Here is an 18,547-nt window from a genome sequence, read left to right as displayed (position 1 = left end):
AACAGACATGTGGAAACTGTTTAAGGAGCAGTTGTTGCGACTGATGCATAAATTCATTCCTCTGAGTCAGGCAAGAAGGGGTAAGATTAAGGATGATGAGAACAGAGGAGCTTCTCATCAAAGGGAAGAAGGCAGTTTATGTAAGGTGGAGGAAGCAAGGGTCTAGCACAGCTTTAGAGGATTACAGGCCTGCTAGGAAGGAGCTCAAAAATGGACTGAGGAAAGCCAAGACAGGGCAGGAAGGCTTAGGGAGAACCCAAAGGCATTTTACTCATATCTTAGGAATAAGAGAATGAACATGGAGAAGGTACAGCCAATCAGGGATAGCGGAGGGATCTTGTGCGTGGAATCTGAGCAGATAGGGAAGCTTTAAATGAGTGTTTTGCTTTGGTTTTCACTAAGGAAAGGGACCCTGTTGTGAATGAAAACTCTGAGGAATGGGGAAACAGATTTGAACAGATCGAGATTGAGGAAGTTGATGTGCAGGAAATTTTGGAGACATTAAGATTGATCAGACCCCAGGGCCAGACCATATTTCTCCTAGGTTGCTCTGAGAAGTGAGAAAGGAGGTTGCTAAGCCGCTGGCAACGATCTTTGCTTCCTCACTCTCCAGGGGAGTCTTACCGCAGGATTGGAGGGAGGTGAATGTTGTTCCTCTTTTCAAGAAGAGGAATAGGGAAATCTCTGGCAATTATAGACCAGTCAGTCTTACATCTGTGGTCAGCAAGGTTTTGGAAAGAATTATGAGGGATCGGATTTGTGACTATTTGGAAAAGCATAGCGTGATTAAAGGCAGTCATCATGGCTTTGTGAGGGGCAGGTCATGCCTCGCAAATCTTATTGTGTTCTTTAAGGAAGTGACGAGACAAGTTGATGAAGGCTGAGCAGTGGATGTGGTATACATGAACTTCAGCAAGGCATTTGATAAGATTCCCCATAGTAGGCTCATTCATAAAGTCAGGAGATATCAGATACAGGGAGATTTGGCCGTCTGGATTCAGAATTGGTTGGCTGACAGAAGGCAGAGAGTGGTTGTAGGTAGAAAGTATTCTGCTTGAGGTCAGTGGTGTTTTGGTTTTCATTAACAGGGGGATCGTGTTTAAGAGCCGTGAGGTTTTGCTACAGCTCTACAAAACCCTGGTGAGACCACACTTGGAATATTGTGTCCAGTTCTGGTTGCCCTATTATAGGAAAAATGAGGAGGCTTTGGAGAGGGTGCAAAGGAGGTTTACCAGGATGCTGCCTGGGCTGGAGGGCTTGTCTTACGAGGAGAGGTTGACTAAGCCCAGACTTTTCTGTCTAGAGATAAGGAGGAAGAGAGGTGACCCGATCGAGGTGTACAAAGTAATGAAAAGGCCAGAGATACTTCCCCAGGGCAGGATTGACTGTCACGAGAGGTCATAGTTTTAAGGTGTTAGGAGGAAGGTATAGAGGAGACATCAGAGGTAGGTTCTTTATGCTGAGAGTTGTGAATGCGTGGAATGTGTTGCTGGCGATAGTGGTGGAAGCAGAGTCATAGGGACATTTAAGTGACTGCTGGACATGTACATGGAGAACAGTGAGTTGAGGGGAATGTAGGTTAGGTCATTTTATTTTAGATTAGGATTAATCCTTGGCATAACATCGTTGGCCGAAGGGCCCGTACTGTGCTGTACTTTTCTATATTCTATGTTCTATGTAACATTGTGACATTGCAATTGCTTCATCCTTAATCAAAGAATCTGCAACTGTTGTTATGAGAGTCTTGGTTATACATCGGTTGTGTTCTAACCTTTTAGCTTTCTGCGCGTTGTACTGCACTGACTTTGTATTCCAGTTTAAGAGTTCAGTTCAGCCTTTTAATTTTTTTTTAAATTAGCAGAATCTTTAAAATTGAATTTCTTCCTGTAAAAACTTGAATTTTGATTAAAATGGAATTAGCTCTGTTTTCTTAGTGGTTAGTACCCTACCTACAGATCTGTACAGTTGCCTGTACTCAAGAAAGCTGATGCCATTTAAGGGGGAGTAACTGTCTCTTCGTCGAATTATCTGTTGTCCAAAATTGTTGCCTTGTTATCTTCAATTGGCATTCGAAAATCTGCCACCAAAAAAATTGGAGTCATTTATGGAAACTGGATGTGGATATAGTGGTATTGAAGAATCCAAGGATATTTTTTATAACTAACTATTATGTTACACCCCTGAAGCATATAAGTGGCAGAACTAATATTAAGCTATTAGGTTACGACAGAAGCTTCTAATAGAGCATCATGCTTCAAATAATCAAAAGTCAGATGGAATATGAGACTTTTATATCCTCAGGTCACACACTATGATCCAGTGATGATATCACGAGCATGCTGTTAAAGGCACAATGGCATGGTCCCAGGTTGAAAATCTGCTCCTGAGGAAAGCTAATGTAGAACACACTGACTCCGTCCATTGACAGAATGGGTGAACTCAATGTAGCATGAACATTAGCTCCTTCAGAATCAATAACTTATACAACAAACAGAGCTACTTTACCAATTTATTTTCCCCATCCTACCCCACACAGGGCATTGAGATGCTCCCATCCTGCGAGGTCATGGGCAGCTACCATTTGCTTGGTGCTCAGGTGCCTCCTCATCAATCCCAGATGTTTTAACCAAGTCAGCAATGGAGAATTCCAGTTTATACTGAGCGGCACTTCAAACAGAGGAGCAGTCTTAGACATGAAACACATTCACAACACATAAATATTTACAGTACCTGTATTTGTTGTTGTATTGGAGGATTTTAGATCCAACAATGAATGGCCTTATGTTCATGATTAGGTGGATGTGTTGCTAACTCTGTGGGTGAACATATGAAACACATTGTCTAAAACTAGGTACACAAATTAATGAATATAGTTGCCCCAAATTTTAGGTGGAGAACGAGAGCAGCATTGGTAATGATAAAGGCAGGCGGCAAGTCCATGAATTCAAGGAGAATGGAGATTGAGTAATTTTATTGATGCAGCTTCATTTCTGGGTGTTTCAGCTATTTGATGTAAAAGCAATGACTGCAGATGCTGGAAACCAGATTCTTTGGGCAAAAACCCTTCATCAGGAATAAAGTAAAAGAAGTAGCTACCTTGGACTGATAGAAATAGATTCAAATGAGAATCCATATCATTTAAGTTACTGTTAAAGTTCCGATTATTCTCTGAATGTGGACCATGCACACTATTTCCAAAAGTTGACATTCAATGGTATTACTGCTATCAACATCCTGGGTGTCACCAATGACCAGAAACTATACAGAGCTAGTCACATAAATACAGTGGTCCTCGGATGCTGCCTGAACTGCTGTGCTCTTCCAGCACCACTAATCGAGAAGCTAATTGATGTGTCTGCCAATGCCCCACTCATCCATCAATGCAATCTCTTGTGAGAATCCTGGCCAGGATTTCATGGCAGTGCACCTCTTCAAGATTGCATTCAATCAGGACTCAAATCAAAGTAATTGTGAAGTAATTGATGGAAAATCTATTTCTGTCTATTTGTCTGAATCTCGACTTGTGTACTGAAATTGGCATGTTTGTCCAATTTGGAATCTTCAACTCGTTCAAATGACATATGGAATGATCAGTAATATTGTCTGATAGTGTAGCAGTGAAGGAATAAAAGAGTTTCGGAGACTCCTTGTGCATGACTCAGCACCATTTATTGGGAAACCTAGTGATATACAAGATGAAACATAAGATTCTTTGGGACCTTGACAGGGTAGATATAGTAAGGTCATTTACCCTTACGGGATCAGAGGGTACAACCATAGAATAAGGAGTCATGTTCTTATGTATCATTCAGATTTGAAAGAAGGAACTTTTCCAATAGCATTTACTTGATATCTGTTGCTTAGGTAAGTAACTGCTAGTGAATATGTAGTCATAGTTACCAATAATTAGTTTACATCAAAAGAGAGCCACCTCAGAGCTGATTGAATTCTATTCTCAATTCTGTGCTGTCCCGAGAAAGTAGTTACTTGTATAATGGATCCTACATTAAATATGATATCAGTCATGGTAACCAAGGCCCTTCCCCAACATTGCTTGGGTCATGGGTTGCAAGATCTCCGTTGTAATATAGATTTTATATTCCCAGGTGAACATGAATGGTTGATACATCAGCCACATCAGAGATGAAGCTTCATATCTGAACTGGAAATATTTTTTGAAAAATTGATCTCGTCACTTGGCTTCGCCACATATCCAGCATAATATCTGTGGTGGCCAGAAAAATAAAATCTCCATTATTTGGTGGGAAAACCGTCTTCCTCATGTACAAAGTTTTTCTCTCCTGTTTAATTCCCCTTTCAACCTGCAGCAGTACACGACCAGCTTAGCCAGGAGTCATGTTTCAGTGCCAGTCTTGATGAGGGACATTGAAGCCCTTTTTTTATTCCAAATTTATTGAATTGAATTTCTTCTATAGGATTATCAGGACTCATGTAATCTGGAACAGTTTGTGACTCGCTTTTTGCTGAAGGAAACAGTGAACCAGCTGCAGTCTTTACAGAATTCTTTGGAATGTGCCATGGAAACCACAGAAGAGCAGACACGCCAAGAAAGGTGAGCCTGGAATTCACATTGTCACTATGTTTTAATTTAGATTAGATTACTTACAGTGTGGAAACAGGCCCTTCGGCCCAACAAGTCCATACTGCCCCGCCGAAGCGCAACCCACCCATACCCCTACATCTATCCCTTACCTAACACTACGGGCAATTTAGCATGGCCAATTCACCTGACCTGCACATCTTTGGACTGTGGGAGGAAACCGGAGCACCCGGAGGAAACCCACGCAGACACGGGGAGAATGTGCAAACTCCACACAGTCAGTCGCCTGAGGCGGGAATTGAACCCAGGTCTCTGGCACTGTGAGGCAGCAGTGCTAACCACTGTGCCACCGTGCCGCCAATATACAAATTATTTTTTTGAAAGAATAATCTGTTCTGTCTATACGATTCCCCATGCAAAGTATTTGAAGTATGTCCTGCTTACGAACATGGTAAGTCCCTTTATTTTCTCTTTGTTTTCATTTGTCTCATGAGATCATTCAGCAGGCAAGAGGAAAGCTCATAAGTCTCTTCTAAGATCATTTAAAGTGAGCTAACAGTAGAATAAGGGCAATTGGAGGAGCATTTTTCTTGCTTCACTTTGTCTTTAGTGTAGCTAATTGCCCACTCCTATGGCCCACTGCATTCTAATTCATTGTTAGCCTCAAATCCACGTACTTCATTCGTATAGACATTAATGTTTCCTCCTTCTAAACTGTAATCAATAAACAATGAGTCAAAAGTTGAAAACATTTTGTTAAACTGATGAGGTCTTTAACAGAAGAGAAGTATTATTTTGGCATGCATGATGAAAAATATGTGAGATGTCCTAAGGGTTTTATTTTGTTTTATTTTACAAATGACTAATTAATTATGCTTTGTCAACTCTGCTGCGACATTTTAATGTTAATCACTAAATGTGACTCAACTCATCACTATACATCAGAGAATTTACAGAAAATCTGTGATAGTGGTTACAGTCAACTGGAGAAATACAAGATACAATACTCTGTTAATAAACATGTTTAGCAGTGTCAATAAGAGGAAAAGAAGGTGAAAATTTCAACAAAGGCGAAACAGTTATTTTACACCTGTAAATGTTGAAGTTTGCTCTGTATTTCTAACACTTCAGCTCTGATTTACCTCAAGGTTAGAGAAAAATGAACTTTGTAGAGATAGTCAGCGTGGCTTTATGCAAGTGAGGTCTTGTCCCACAGACTTGAGATTTTTGATGAAGTGACAAAAATGATTAATGGGGTTAGGGCAGTGAATGTTGTCTACATGAACTTTACTAAAGCATTTGACAGATCCCTCAAAGTAGGCTGGTCCAGAATATGAAGTCACATGGAATCCATGGTAAGTTGACAAATTGACTACAAAATTGCCTTGAGCTTAAAAATGTGTTGCTGGAAAAGTGCAGCAGGTCAGGCAGCATCAAAGGAGTAGGAGAATCGACGTTTCAGACATAAGCCCTTCTTCAGGAATGAGGAGGGTGTGCCAAGCAGGTTAAGATAAAAGGTAGGGAGGAGGGACTTGGGGGAGGGGTGTTGGGAATACGATATGTGGAAGGAGGTTAAGGTGAGGGTGATAGGCCGGAGAGGGGTTGGGGGCGGAGAGGTCGGGAAGAAGATTGCAGGTCAAGAAGGCGGTGTTGAGTCTAAGGGTTGGGACTGAGAAAAGATGGGGGGAGGGGAAATGAGAAGGCTGGAGAAATCTGCATTCATCCCTTGTGGTTGGAGGGTTCCTAGGCGGAAGATGAGGCGCTCTTCCTCCAGGCGTCGTGTTGCCATGGTCTGGCGATGGAGGAGGCCAAGGATCTGCATGTCCTTGGCAGAGTGGGAGGGGGAGTTAAAATGCTCAGCCACGGGGCGGTTGGGTTGGTTGGTGCGGGTGTCCCAGAGGTGTTCTCTGAAATGTTCCGCAAGTAGGCGGGCCTGTCTCCCAAATGTATAGGAGGCCGCATCGGGTGCAGCGGATGCAGTAAATGATGTGTGTGGAGGTGCAGGTGAATTTCTGATGGATATGGAAGGATCCCTTGGGGCCTTGGAGGGGAGTGAAGGAGAGGTGTGGGCGCAAGTTTTGCATTTCTTGTGGTTGCAGGGGAAGGTGCCGGGAGTAGAGGTTTGGTTGGTGGGGGGTGTGGATCTGACGAGGGAGTCGTGGAGGGAGTGGTCTTTCCGGAATGCTGATAGGGGTGGGGAGGGAAATATACCTTTGGTGGTGGGGTCTGTTTGGAGGTGGCAGAAATGACAAAGGATCCAGATACATCCAGATAGAAACCTACTTTTCTACCTGTTTTTGTGTGATCAGGAATGTTAGCAGCCTCTTCATCGAAGAATTTTAAAATTTGTAATTGCTGATGGCCAAACATTGATCCCTGTGGTAAATTACTCATTATATTTTCCTAGCAAGAAAATGGCCCATTTAAGCCTATTCTATTTTAGCCACCCAGTCTTCCATACATGCCAATATGGTACCCACTGCAACATGAGTTTTTATTTTCTGCAATAATCTTTGACGAGCCCTTTGTCAAATGTCTGCAAGTGCACTGGTTCCTTTTCCTCTACTGGGCATGTTACTTCCTCAAAGAATTTTTATAAATTCATTACATATGACTTCCCTTTCACAAAACCAAGTTGAATTTGCTTGATTACTTTTACTTTTTACTGCTACAACATTTTTAAAAAAGGCTTCTGCCATTTTCATTATGACAGATATTGTAGCTCCTTGCTTTCTGTCTCCCTCCCTTTTTGAATAAAGGGAATACATTCACTATCTCCCATTCTAATGGATCCTTCCCCAAATTTATGGAATTTTAGAATATTAAAAAAATCAACCGCCACTTCTTTTAAGAACCGAGATTGAAGTCCATTAAGATCTGGAGACTTGTCAGCTTGCAACTCCAACAATTTATTTAGTATAGTTTCTCTAGTGATTGTGTATAGTTTTATTGAGTCCTACCCTTCCTCCATTTCCAGAATTACACTTATTTCTGGGTTGTTCATTGTATCCTCTGCAGTGAAGTCTGATGACAAAAAACATATTTAATTCATACGCCATCTCCTTATTTTCCATTATTAACTTCCAATTCTCACTTTCTATTGAATCAATGTCCATCTTATTAGCCCTTTTTTAAAAGTATCTCTTACTAAAAGAAAACTATTAATGGGAATCATCTAAGTCTAATTTTTGGTGAGTTTCCTGGAAGGTTTCTCTCCATGAGGCCTAGCAGGTTTTTCTCACACTATCATCCCAGACACACCTCATTAATTATGTGTCGCGGCCCATGGGTACCCTGCTCATCATATTCTCCCACTTGTAAAAAGCCATTGTGCATAGGTCAGGTGTTAGCTATATAGAGCTGTTCTTCATATTTGAAGTAACTGGCCTCAACATGGCATCTAGGGGAATTGTGCTTTAAGGACAGAGAGATGAAGGTCCTGGTAGACTGAGTGGTGCAGAGGAGGGACATCCTCTTCCCATAGGACTGGAGGAGGAGGATATAATACCAGATGTTATCAGCCTGGAATGAGGTTGTGTCTTGATCAGTTTGGTTTCAGTCACCTGGAAGGATGCTCAGTCATATATAAGAAGAAGGTCAATAAACTTTTCAATTCTGCAAGGGTAAGTGCCATACTCTTTTCTCACATTGACTCTGCTACAGTACCTACCTCTTACCAAGCCTCATGGTCTCTCACTCTCACTATTGCCTGAAGGAATCTTCACTCACTAACTTTCAACTAATCCAACACTGTCAGACTAATCCTGCATGGCCTCTGCACTACCTCCCCTCAGGAGCAACAGTGTGTACAATCTACAAGTTCACTTCAGAAATTCACCAAAGATCCTGAGACAGCATTTTCCAAACTCACGACCACTTCCATCCAGAAGGACAAGGGCAGCGGTACTTGGGAAAACCACCACTGCAAGTTCCCCTCCAAGCCGCTCACCACCCTGACTTGGAAATATACCGCCATTCCTTCACAGTCGTTGGGTCAAAATCCTGGCATTAGTTCTCAACCAGCATTGTGGGTCAACCCACAGCAAATGACTGCAGCAAGAAGGCAGCTCACGCCCATCTTCTCAAGGGAAAATAGGGATGGACTATCAATGCTGGCCAGTCAGTGATGCCCAAGTTCCACAGATGAATTAAAACAAATTCACTCAGAACACTTCACCATTTGTCGAACAACTGCATCTGTATTAATGGAAGTCCCAGCTATTTTCATGTCAGTCCACTCATCTCTTTGTCTCTTTCCAGGAAAAACAGTCCATAATAGAGTGGAGACAGCTCAGATGGGTGGTGGGATGCCCAACATTCAGCTCCTCAACCTCTATGAATGGAGGATACTTGCCCTGACAGGCAAAGACCAGGATAACTCCTGTGGAGGTGCCGAAACCTCCATGTCCCCCCAGCCACGTGGGAATAATTGTCCATTTCTATGCTCAGCTTCATTACCACCATGGTGAATGGGTCCTGAACATGATCGAACACCTAGCCCTTAATCTCCATGCATTCTGTCCTTTGTGTTCTGTGAATATCAGTAGAATATATTGTGTCAATTGCCGAGAGGGCAGCAGATAGCTCCTCGTCCACCTCTGAGGAAGTAAGCATGGATGTCTTAAAGGAAGCATCAATAAAGCTGTCCCCTGCACACCACACCTGCAATGACACTGACACCTCAGTGAATATGTTAGCTAGGTTAACATCGGGAACACAAAATGGTGAGCACATCACTGCCACGTCTTCACAGCTGGGTAAGGGTGACATTGTCTCTGTGCACAAAGAATCCAGTGAACAGTATTCTAACGAAAGTTGCCAGGTTCCAAAGTGTGGCATTGAAGTGAAGAACTGCATTGTAAGTGGATTGTAGATGTGCTATGATGATTTGGTGATGCTGATATGTGTCAAATGTCAAGGTCTATAGATAAAGACTACGTGCGATCGCTATATGGAAGATGGAGTGTAACTGAAAAGAAATGACAAGGTGACAAGTAGGAGGGGCCAAGGATAAATCTTTGGGCAACATTAAAGCTAATGGGTTTGGGAGCAGGAAGAGAAGGCATTGTAAGAGATGCTGTGTTTATGATTAAATAAGTAAGAATAGAGCCAGGTGACTGCTGCCCCACCTAGTTGGATGGTAGATGAGAGGTTGTTGCAATACTGAAACAGCTTGTGGTCATGTAATGATATTGATTATACTTCTAATCATCAAAATAAATGAGTTTGACTCATATAATATTCATTAGGCCTTAACTCTGGAACTGAACATTTGTAAAACATCTTGTGACAACAATACTAGCTTATGATCAAATCAATGTCACTGATTCCCTTACATACCAAATGAAGTTCATTGTTTGAAATTCTTTGAGGTATTTGCATGTAATAAGATATTTAAGCATTTTGGCCCAGAAATTGCTATCACTGTTGGATTAGATTTGACCAGTAGCAATCCTCTTTAAGATCATCCACAGCAACTTTACTCTCCGGAGTTCCGTGCCTGGTCTCTTCGGATGTATCTATTGAAGAAAACAGTGAATAAATCCTCTCAACACAGGGAATCTCTCCCTAACAACATTGTGGGTGTACCTACACCAAATGGACAGCACCGGTTCAAGAAAGTAGTTCATCACCAACTTCACCAGGGCAATTAGATTAGATTGCCTACACAGTGGAAATGGGCCATTTGGCCCAACAAGCCCACACCAACCCTCTGAAGAGTAACCCACCCAGACCCATTCCCCTGCCCTACCCTACATTTTCCCCTGAGTGATCCACCTAACACTATGGACAATTTAGTATGGCCAATTCACCTGGCCTGCACATCTTGAATTGTAGGAGGAAACCAAAGTAACCAGAGGGAACCCACACAGATACAGGGAGAATATACAAATGCCACACAGGCAGTCAGCCTCAACAAGAATTGAACGCCTGTCCCTGACCTATGAGACAGTGTGCTGACCACTAAGCTAACGTGCTGCTCCTTTAGGGACGAGCAATAAATGTTGGACCAGCCAACAAACCCTAATGCCTTAAGTGAATAAAAATAAGGAGAACAAAATATGGCCACAAAAAAAGAGAATGCTGCAGAAGGTCAGCAGGTCTGGCAGCATCTGTGGAGAGAGAAACAGAATTAAAGCTTTGAATCCAGTATGATTCATCTTCAGAACTGTTCTGAAAAGTCATACCAAACTGGAAATGTTAACTCTGTTTCTCCTCCACACATCCTGTCAGGTGTACTGAGTTTCTCCAGAATGCTCTGTGTTATTTTCTGATTTCCAGCATCCACAGCATAGTCACATACTAGATTAAAAATAATTATTGTACCGTTCCTGGCATTGTTATTGCCAACGATTGGAAAGTTGCTTTGGTACCTGTTTCAAATGGGTTAAGATGAAAAAAACATTTATGGTAGAGTTATGTAAGCAGGACTGCAGATGCAGTGGAAGATGTGGTGGTAAAAATGCATCATTCATATCAGTTTGATACAAATGTGCCTTCCAAACAGAATTGTGCTGCTGCTCATGTGTTTGCTTCTCCTGCTGCCCATGGGCACTATCCTCCTCCAGACCCTATTTTATTTAAGGAAAATAGAGTAGCATTTGGCTTGTCTCCAACATTGGCCAATGTCATAGTAGAGATTAGTTGATGTCCTGGGAAAGTTGTAAGATGTTAGTATACACAGCTCCAGAGGATTGCTTTGATATATCAGATCTGCCTAGACATTGGCATTTCTGATCAAATGTGTATGAACATGGTAGAACAAATTGAAATGGTAATTGCCCTCAAAATAATGGAACAGCCAACTACACCATTGCCAGAACCTATTACACAATAGTGTGTTCTGCATATGCTTTGAATCTAGCAGCCTATTTTGTGGTCAGTACCAGAGGACACCTCCAGTCTCTACAAAACCAACATCAGCCATAGCCATTGCCCCCACACCATGTCCAGACCCAAAGAAGATGACAATTACAAAGCACCATTACATTAAATTAAAGGCCAGTTTATTTTGGGCAACTCAATAAATCCTTTGGATTTCATTAAAGTGTAATTGCATTAATCATTTTATCTTCTCTGCTGTTTGTTGAATAACTGAAATATTTATACACAGACCTCAACACATTTCCTTGTCATTTAGAATCATTTAAACTATTCTGACATTTCAGCAGCAACACCAGTCATTGAAGGAAGGGAGAATTAAACAAATTATAAGAAACTGAGTCTAATCATTTCATGCAAATCATAATATAAAAGACACTCAGTACATAATAACCTCATGCACTCCTACTCACAGTGCAAAGAACAGACATTTTGACATAAGTGGATCAGTTAATTGCAGGTTTTTCTTGAAATCACAGACAGCTTCATTGTTAAATAAAGGTCTTTCCATTTATACGGTTAACTAGGTCATATGTAATTCAAAATGGGAGAAATCGCAATACAAAGTAGACATTTAATTGCATTGATAGATTCATTTATTTTCATTGGGTTCTACTGACTTACGTAATTTGGACTCTCATCAACTAAATGTATTCTTTCCTTAAATTTAGAAATTTCATCACTTATAGCGAACAAACCTTATTAATATAAATATGCTTGTTCTAAATGCTGAGGACTTTAATAAGAGGGCGCTGCACTCTAAATCTGTTAGACAGAAGAAATTTCAAAACAAATTGCACCATTCAGTCCATTACATTATAGATTGCAGCCTGTCCCAGTGGCTACAGTAGCATATTGATGTTAATACGGTTTCCTACTGCAGATATTGTCCAGTTAAACAATAACAGCACATGTTTCCTCCTTCAATGACAATGTTAAAATTCCTTGTATTTTTACATGAGCAGATTGAAGGTGGCCAACACATTCTCTAGTGAACCTGGTCAGAGATGTTATTACACACCTCTGGAGCAGGTGAATCTTGAGCCTTGGTCATCCATTCTTGGAAATATATCACCATTCCTTCAGTGTCATTGGGACAAAATCCTGGAATTCCTACAATTGCATTTTAGGTCATGGACTACAGGTTCCAAAAGGTAGCTCACCACAGCCTTCTTTGAGGAACTAGATAAGAGCAATATATGCTGGCCCAGCCAGTGATGTCCATGTCCCATGAGTGAATATCATATCCATGCCTCAATCTTCATTTAGATTCCTGTACAATCCTTTACATGCAATTTGATGTGCATGTTTTGTATTAAAAGCAAAATGCTGCAGATTCTGGAAATCTGAGATAAAAACAAATTGCTGGACTATTCAGCCAATCTGACAGCATCTGTGCATCCCTTTTCCGAAATATTTGTGTTTTGGCATGAGATGGAAATTTACCTGTAGATTCTGTTTCATGGATGTTGCCTCCTGAAAACATCACTTCTCCAATGCCCTTCCTCCTGTTGACGTATAGGTCTTGATATCAGACAACTTGACAAATTGATAAAAGATGTCACAGGAAACCAGGTTATGATTGTTCATTTCACATGTATGTCTGGAGTGTCAGTCTTAATACCATGAAGAGTATGCTTACTCTAGTGGGTTTACAAAATGTCTCCAAGCTTTTTGCAGATTACAGCATGCATATTACAATTCCCAAGCTTTACTGTACAGGTCCCTCAAATTATCTTTTATTTTCCCACTGTCTTTCCTAGGTATCGAATGTGCTTTACCCCAGGCCAGCTCTATCTACAGATAGTGCATCTTCGGTACTTTTAGCCTGCCTTTGTACATCTGTAGTTCCCATTTACTTTTGCAGTATGGTTTACAGTTAATCCATAATGAATTGAAACAGATTCAACCCCTTCAAGTCTGTTAGTATCAGACTACTGTGGCCATTCTTACTGTCACCTTGGTTCTCATTTGAGATTCAATCTTAAGGCAGCATAGGTGACAACCATCCTGATAAAACCTTCAAAGTGTAAAAAGTAACTTTTCAGTAAATGTATGGAGAAGATGCCTTTTCCCATTTGCATGATAGAAAATAGTTGTATGTGCCAAGTATTTATTATTACATTTCCTGGAGATTCCTCTAGCTCCTCAATTGCTGCCATGTAATTACTTTGTCTTTACGAATGAGTTTCAGGAAAGGAAAGCCTGTGGATAACTTATAAAATTTCGTGTTTGTGTGTCAATATCACTCTAATTGAAAGATTAACTTACCTAAGTCACCTTTCGAGATGGTTTGTATGTACAGACAGTCTAATACACTCGAGTTAAATCTATAGGTTGAAGCTAGATTCCTGATGAAATGGCATTTTCCTAAAATTCAATCCAATTTAAATTTACCAGAGACAGCTCATAGTACAACAAATGCAAATTATTTTCAGGTTGGAATTTTTATGACTATTTCATGCATTCTCCATCAATATTCACTGATACCATTTTAAATATGTGACAAATTGAAGTCATGGAGAAATTACATTCTGGAAATGTCAGCTTTAAATAACCCTGTACTATAATCACATCATTTTTAAGTTTGTAATTGAAATGGAAAGAAAGCAACTACAGTTACATTGAGAAATATGTTTGACAGCAGTAAACAGCATTAACCACCAGATTTCTACAGTGAACAAGTGGCAATATAGACATAACTTAAGGCTGCATTACACAAGAGTGTGCTTCTGTATGTACTAGTTGTAGCTCAGGGCCCAGGTTATTGTACAGCATATCAACAAAAAAGTACCAGTATTATTTTCAATACTGCATCAAAAATACTAGACAGGACTTTAGATGTTGTCAGCAGTAGATGTTGACACTGTGGCCACTGTTGTGCATTGGGACTCTTTGAAAATCAGGAGCCTTGTACAGGTTCAGTAATTGCCATTGAAATTTAAAGTTCTGATGGGTGGAGTTTCACTGCCCATGCCGCTCCAAAAATGTCTCATACACTGTTGTTAGCTGCAAATGTGTTGCTGGAAAAACGCAGCAGGTCAGGCAGCATCCAAGGAGCAGGAGAATCGATGTTTTGGACATGAGCCCTTCTTCAGGAATGAGGAAAGTGTGCCAAGCAGGCTAAGATAAAAGGTAGGGAGGAGGGACTTGGGGGAGGAGTGTTGGAAATGCGATAGGTGGAAGGAGGTTAAGGTGAGGGTGATAGGCCAGAGTGGGGGTGGGGGCGGAGAGGTCAGGAAGAAGATTAGGAAGGTGGTGCTGAGTTCAAGGGTTGGGACTGAGACAAGGTGGGGGAAGGGGAAATGAGGAACCTGGAGAAATCTGGGTTCATCCCTTGTGGTTGGAGGGTTCCTAGGCGGAAGATGAGGCGGTCTTCCTCCAGCCATCGTGTTGCTATGGTCTGGCGATGGAGGAGTCCAAGGACCTGCATTAACTTGGTGGAGCCGGAGGGGGAGTTGAAGTGTTGAGCCACGGGGTGGTTGGGTTGGTTGGTCCGGGTGTCCCAGAGGTGTTCTCTGAAACATTCCGCAAGTAGGCGGCCTGTCTCCCCAATATAGAGGAGGCCACATCGGGTGCAGCGGATGCAGTAAATGATGTGTGTGGAGGTGCAGGTGAATTTTTGGTGGATATGGAAGGATCCTTTAGGGCCTTGGAGGGAAATAAGGGGGGAGGTGTGGGCGCAAGTTTTGCATTTCTTGCGGTTGCAGGGAAAGGTGCCGGGAGTGGAGGTTGGGTTGGTGGAGGGTGTGTGGACCTGACGAGGGAGTCACAGAGGGAATGATCTTTTTGGAATGCTGATAGGGGAGGGGAAGGAAATATATCCCTGGTGGTGGGGTTCGTTTTGGAGGTGGTGAAAATGACGACGGATGATACAATGTATATGGAGGTTGGTGGGGTGGTAGGTGAGGACCAGTGGGGTTCTGTCCTGGTGGCAATTGGAGGGGTGGGGCTCAAGGGCTAACACTGTTGTTAGCCTCAGATACCTGGGTCTGTTCACAGCATTTGCTAGGACACCAACCCTAGCATCGTCCCACTATTAACTTTTGGCACAGGTCAGTGATTATTAGTGAAGCCCAGCCAAACAACTCATCTGCACCATGGCCCAACTATCCACCTCATCCAATTTGAATGCTCACTTGCAACCTGACTATCCACCACCCCCACTCACTCAATAACCTTCCACCCACTACCCACTCACTGAATCTCTACACAGTTATATCTTTATAATCTCCCAACTCATCCAGTAACACTCCTCTTCCCGTTCATTCGCTGACCCCATTAAAATTCCTAAAACCATAAAGATTTCCCAGAACATGGCAAGTGATGTTGTAAAAGAGGGTGTGCCCGCTCAGTTGCTGGTCTTCACTGTTTTTCTCTGCAGATGGATGTATTGAAAGATCTCTGCTGCATTTGGGACCAGGTTGCAAGGACAGAAAAAGATGGACCAACGTTGCCGATGACCAGTTTGGCCCATTATCTATATAAAGTGTCTTTGGGGTTGGTGTAAGTGTAGGTCCAGAGTATTTAATACAACTCTGTGGCTGGCCAGACCACTTCAGATAACAATGCCGAGTAGGTCTGAGGTCACATATTGGTAAACCAAACTGGGTAGTCAGCACGTTTCCTTCCTTGAAGACTATTAGTGAACTAGATTAATTTTCACTACAATCCAATGGTTTTGTGGTCACTAGTGCTCTCAGCAATTTCCTGATGTCATTGGGAGTGAATCAAATTGGCTGAAGACTGACATCAGTGATACTGGTGAATGGAGGATGAGGTCAAGATGGATCATCCATTTCTGCCTGAAGATTGTTGTAATCTTGACTTTGTCTTAAAGAGTCAGAGATTCATAGAGATCTACAGCATGGAAACAGGCCCTTCAGCCCATCTCGTCTGTACCATCCAGTTTTAACAATTAAACTGGTTCCATTTGCTTGCATTTGATCCATCCATATATTTTGCACTGATGGCTGCCCCACCATTGAGTATGGGGATATTTTTGGAGCTTCCTTCTTTTGGTTGTTTAATTGTCCATCATCATTCATGATTGGATATGGCAGGACTGCAGAGCTTATATCAGACCCATTAATGTGAGATCATTTAATTTTATCATGTGCTGCTCCACTGTTTGGCTCACTAGTAATCCTGTGCTATAGCTTCACTAGGTTAACATCTCATTTTTAGGTATGCCTGGTGCTCCTCCTGGCTTGCCTTTCTGCACTCTTCAGTAGTGCACTCTTGGTGGTAATAGCACATGCTGTGCCATGAGGTTACAAATTGTGGTTGAAGATAATACTACTGCTTCTGATGGCTCACAATATCTCACAGATGCTAAGTTTTGATTTGCTAGATCTGTTCAAAATTTGTATAATTTAGCATGGTTGCAGTGCCACACAACATGATAGAAAATATTCGTAATGCAAAGACAATGAATGTGCCATAGTGACACCTATCGATTCTATCATGGACAGATGTCTCTACAAGCAGGTACATTATGACGATGATTCAAGAAGATTTCTCCCTATTATTGGTTCCCTCACCATTTACTGCAGGCCTAGTTGGCAACTATGTCCTTTTGGACTCAATCAGCTTAGTCAGTGATGGTACTACTGAGCCACTCTTGATGATGAGTATTGAAGACCTCACTCAAAGTATTTTCCCTCCCTTGTAGTCGAAGTGATTCATTGCTATTCGACATAGGGAATACTGATATATATCTGCGGGGCATTGTGTGTGGTGCTAGGTAGAAATGTTCAGGTTTTCTTGCCTATATTTGAACTGGTGCCATCAGATTTCAATAGTTCCAGAGTTAATGTTACAGACTTCCAAGCCAGACCTTCTCCTGACTGTACAGCACTGCATTAACACCTCTAATCAGATAACAGGACAAACTCTGTTGCTGTTGTAGCGAGGAATAATAATGGATGCCTGGAACATTTACTGGAAGGTATGAGTATGACTGTATCAGAATTTACTTAACTGGTCTGGGACAGTCCTCCTAACTGTGTCACAAAATGTTCAGATTGATGGGTCTGCACTGTCCTATCCAGTGTGAAGGCTGATTATGGGTAATATATGTAATTTGATTTCTTTTTTTAGACTTTGTGGTGATTACTGATGGGCCATTTCAGAAGTCAGTTAAGAATCAACTACATCTCTATGTTGAGTTATATAAAGATCAGATTTATTTCCCTAAAAGGGATTAGTTTCATGGTTACCATTAGACTAGCTTTTTATTATACTAATTAAATTCAAATATTACTAACTGCCATGGTGGGATTTAACCCATGTCCTCAGAGCATTAGTTTGTGCCTCTAGATTACTGACAGTACCATGAAGGGCTACAATAAGGATGCAACCAAAGAAAAAGTAGTGCAGGAATCTGACAGCTGTGAAAGGGAATGCAACACAGACAAACACAAACACAAGCACACATATAAAATTAGTAGCAAGACTGAAATTCAAAAAGAAAGAAATTCAACCATAAGCTGAAGTCTCTCTAAGTTGAGAATATAACCCATTGCATAGATAAAGTCAAACAGTTGGAAAACCTTTACCATTATTACCATCATAAGATGAAAAATGGCAAACACCCACTCAAGACTAAAGTTAACATGGGAGCTAGTGCAAATCCTGAAGTACATGGATCTGAATCATTGGAAGTTATTGTAACTAATGACAACAAAAGTAAGTGAATGTAAAGTGACACCCATTCCTTGCATTGGTACATTGACAATGAAATAAGTCCTTGGAAATTCTGCATGGAAACCACAAGTATTTTACCTGGTGCATACACCTGGACCAACAATAACAGGATTACCAGGTGCATAGACTCTAACTTTGTGACCAAAATTACAAAGATACCAACTGTCTTGGAAGACACCAAGAACATCTATCTGTCAGTCAACAACTATTCCAGCAACATATGGCAGAGTTACATAAAAGAATCCTGGGTGTGTATGTGTGGTGTTGGGCAAAACCCAAACAATGTGTGACCGAAATCTACATTCACTGATAGAGACAGTTCAGTGTAAAGGACTGGTCTTCAACATGAAGAGGTAACTGGGGAATGTGGGTCAGATCAACTTTGTTGGCTCAATC

General features: G+C 41.5%; 1 protein-coding gene across 1 annotated transcript in view; it reads left to right on the top strand.

Moving 5' to 3' along the window:
- The window catches only part of necab1 (N-terminal EF-hand calcium binding protein 1), a 159,061-nt gene that overhangs the window by 93,491 nt on the left and 47,023 nt on the right, over window positions 1–18,547 (top strand). The window contains exon 6 of the mRNA XM_072570269.1: window positions 4,437–4,573. Coding sequence (XP_072426370.1) covers window positions 4,437–4,573 — 137 coding nt within the window. The remainder of the gene's footprint in view (window positions 1–4,436; window positions 4,574–18,547) is intronic.

The sequence above is a fragment of the Chiloscyllium punctatum genome, chromosome 5 (genome assembly GCF_047496795.1).
Source record: "Chiloscyllium punctatum isolate Juve2018m chromosome 5, sChiPun1.3, whole genome shotgun sequence".
NCBI lineage: Eukaryota > Metazoa > Chordata > Chondrichthyes > Orectolobiformes > Hemiscylliidae > Chiloscyllium > Chiloscyllium punctatum.
The sequence above is the reverse complement of the archived record's forward strand: the minus strand, read 5'-3'. Positions and strand labels throughout refer to the sequence as shown.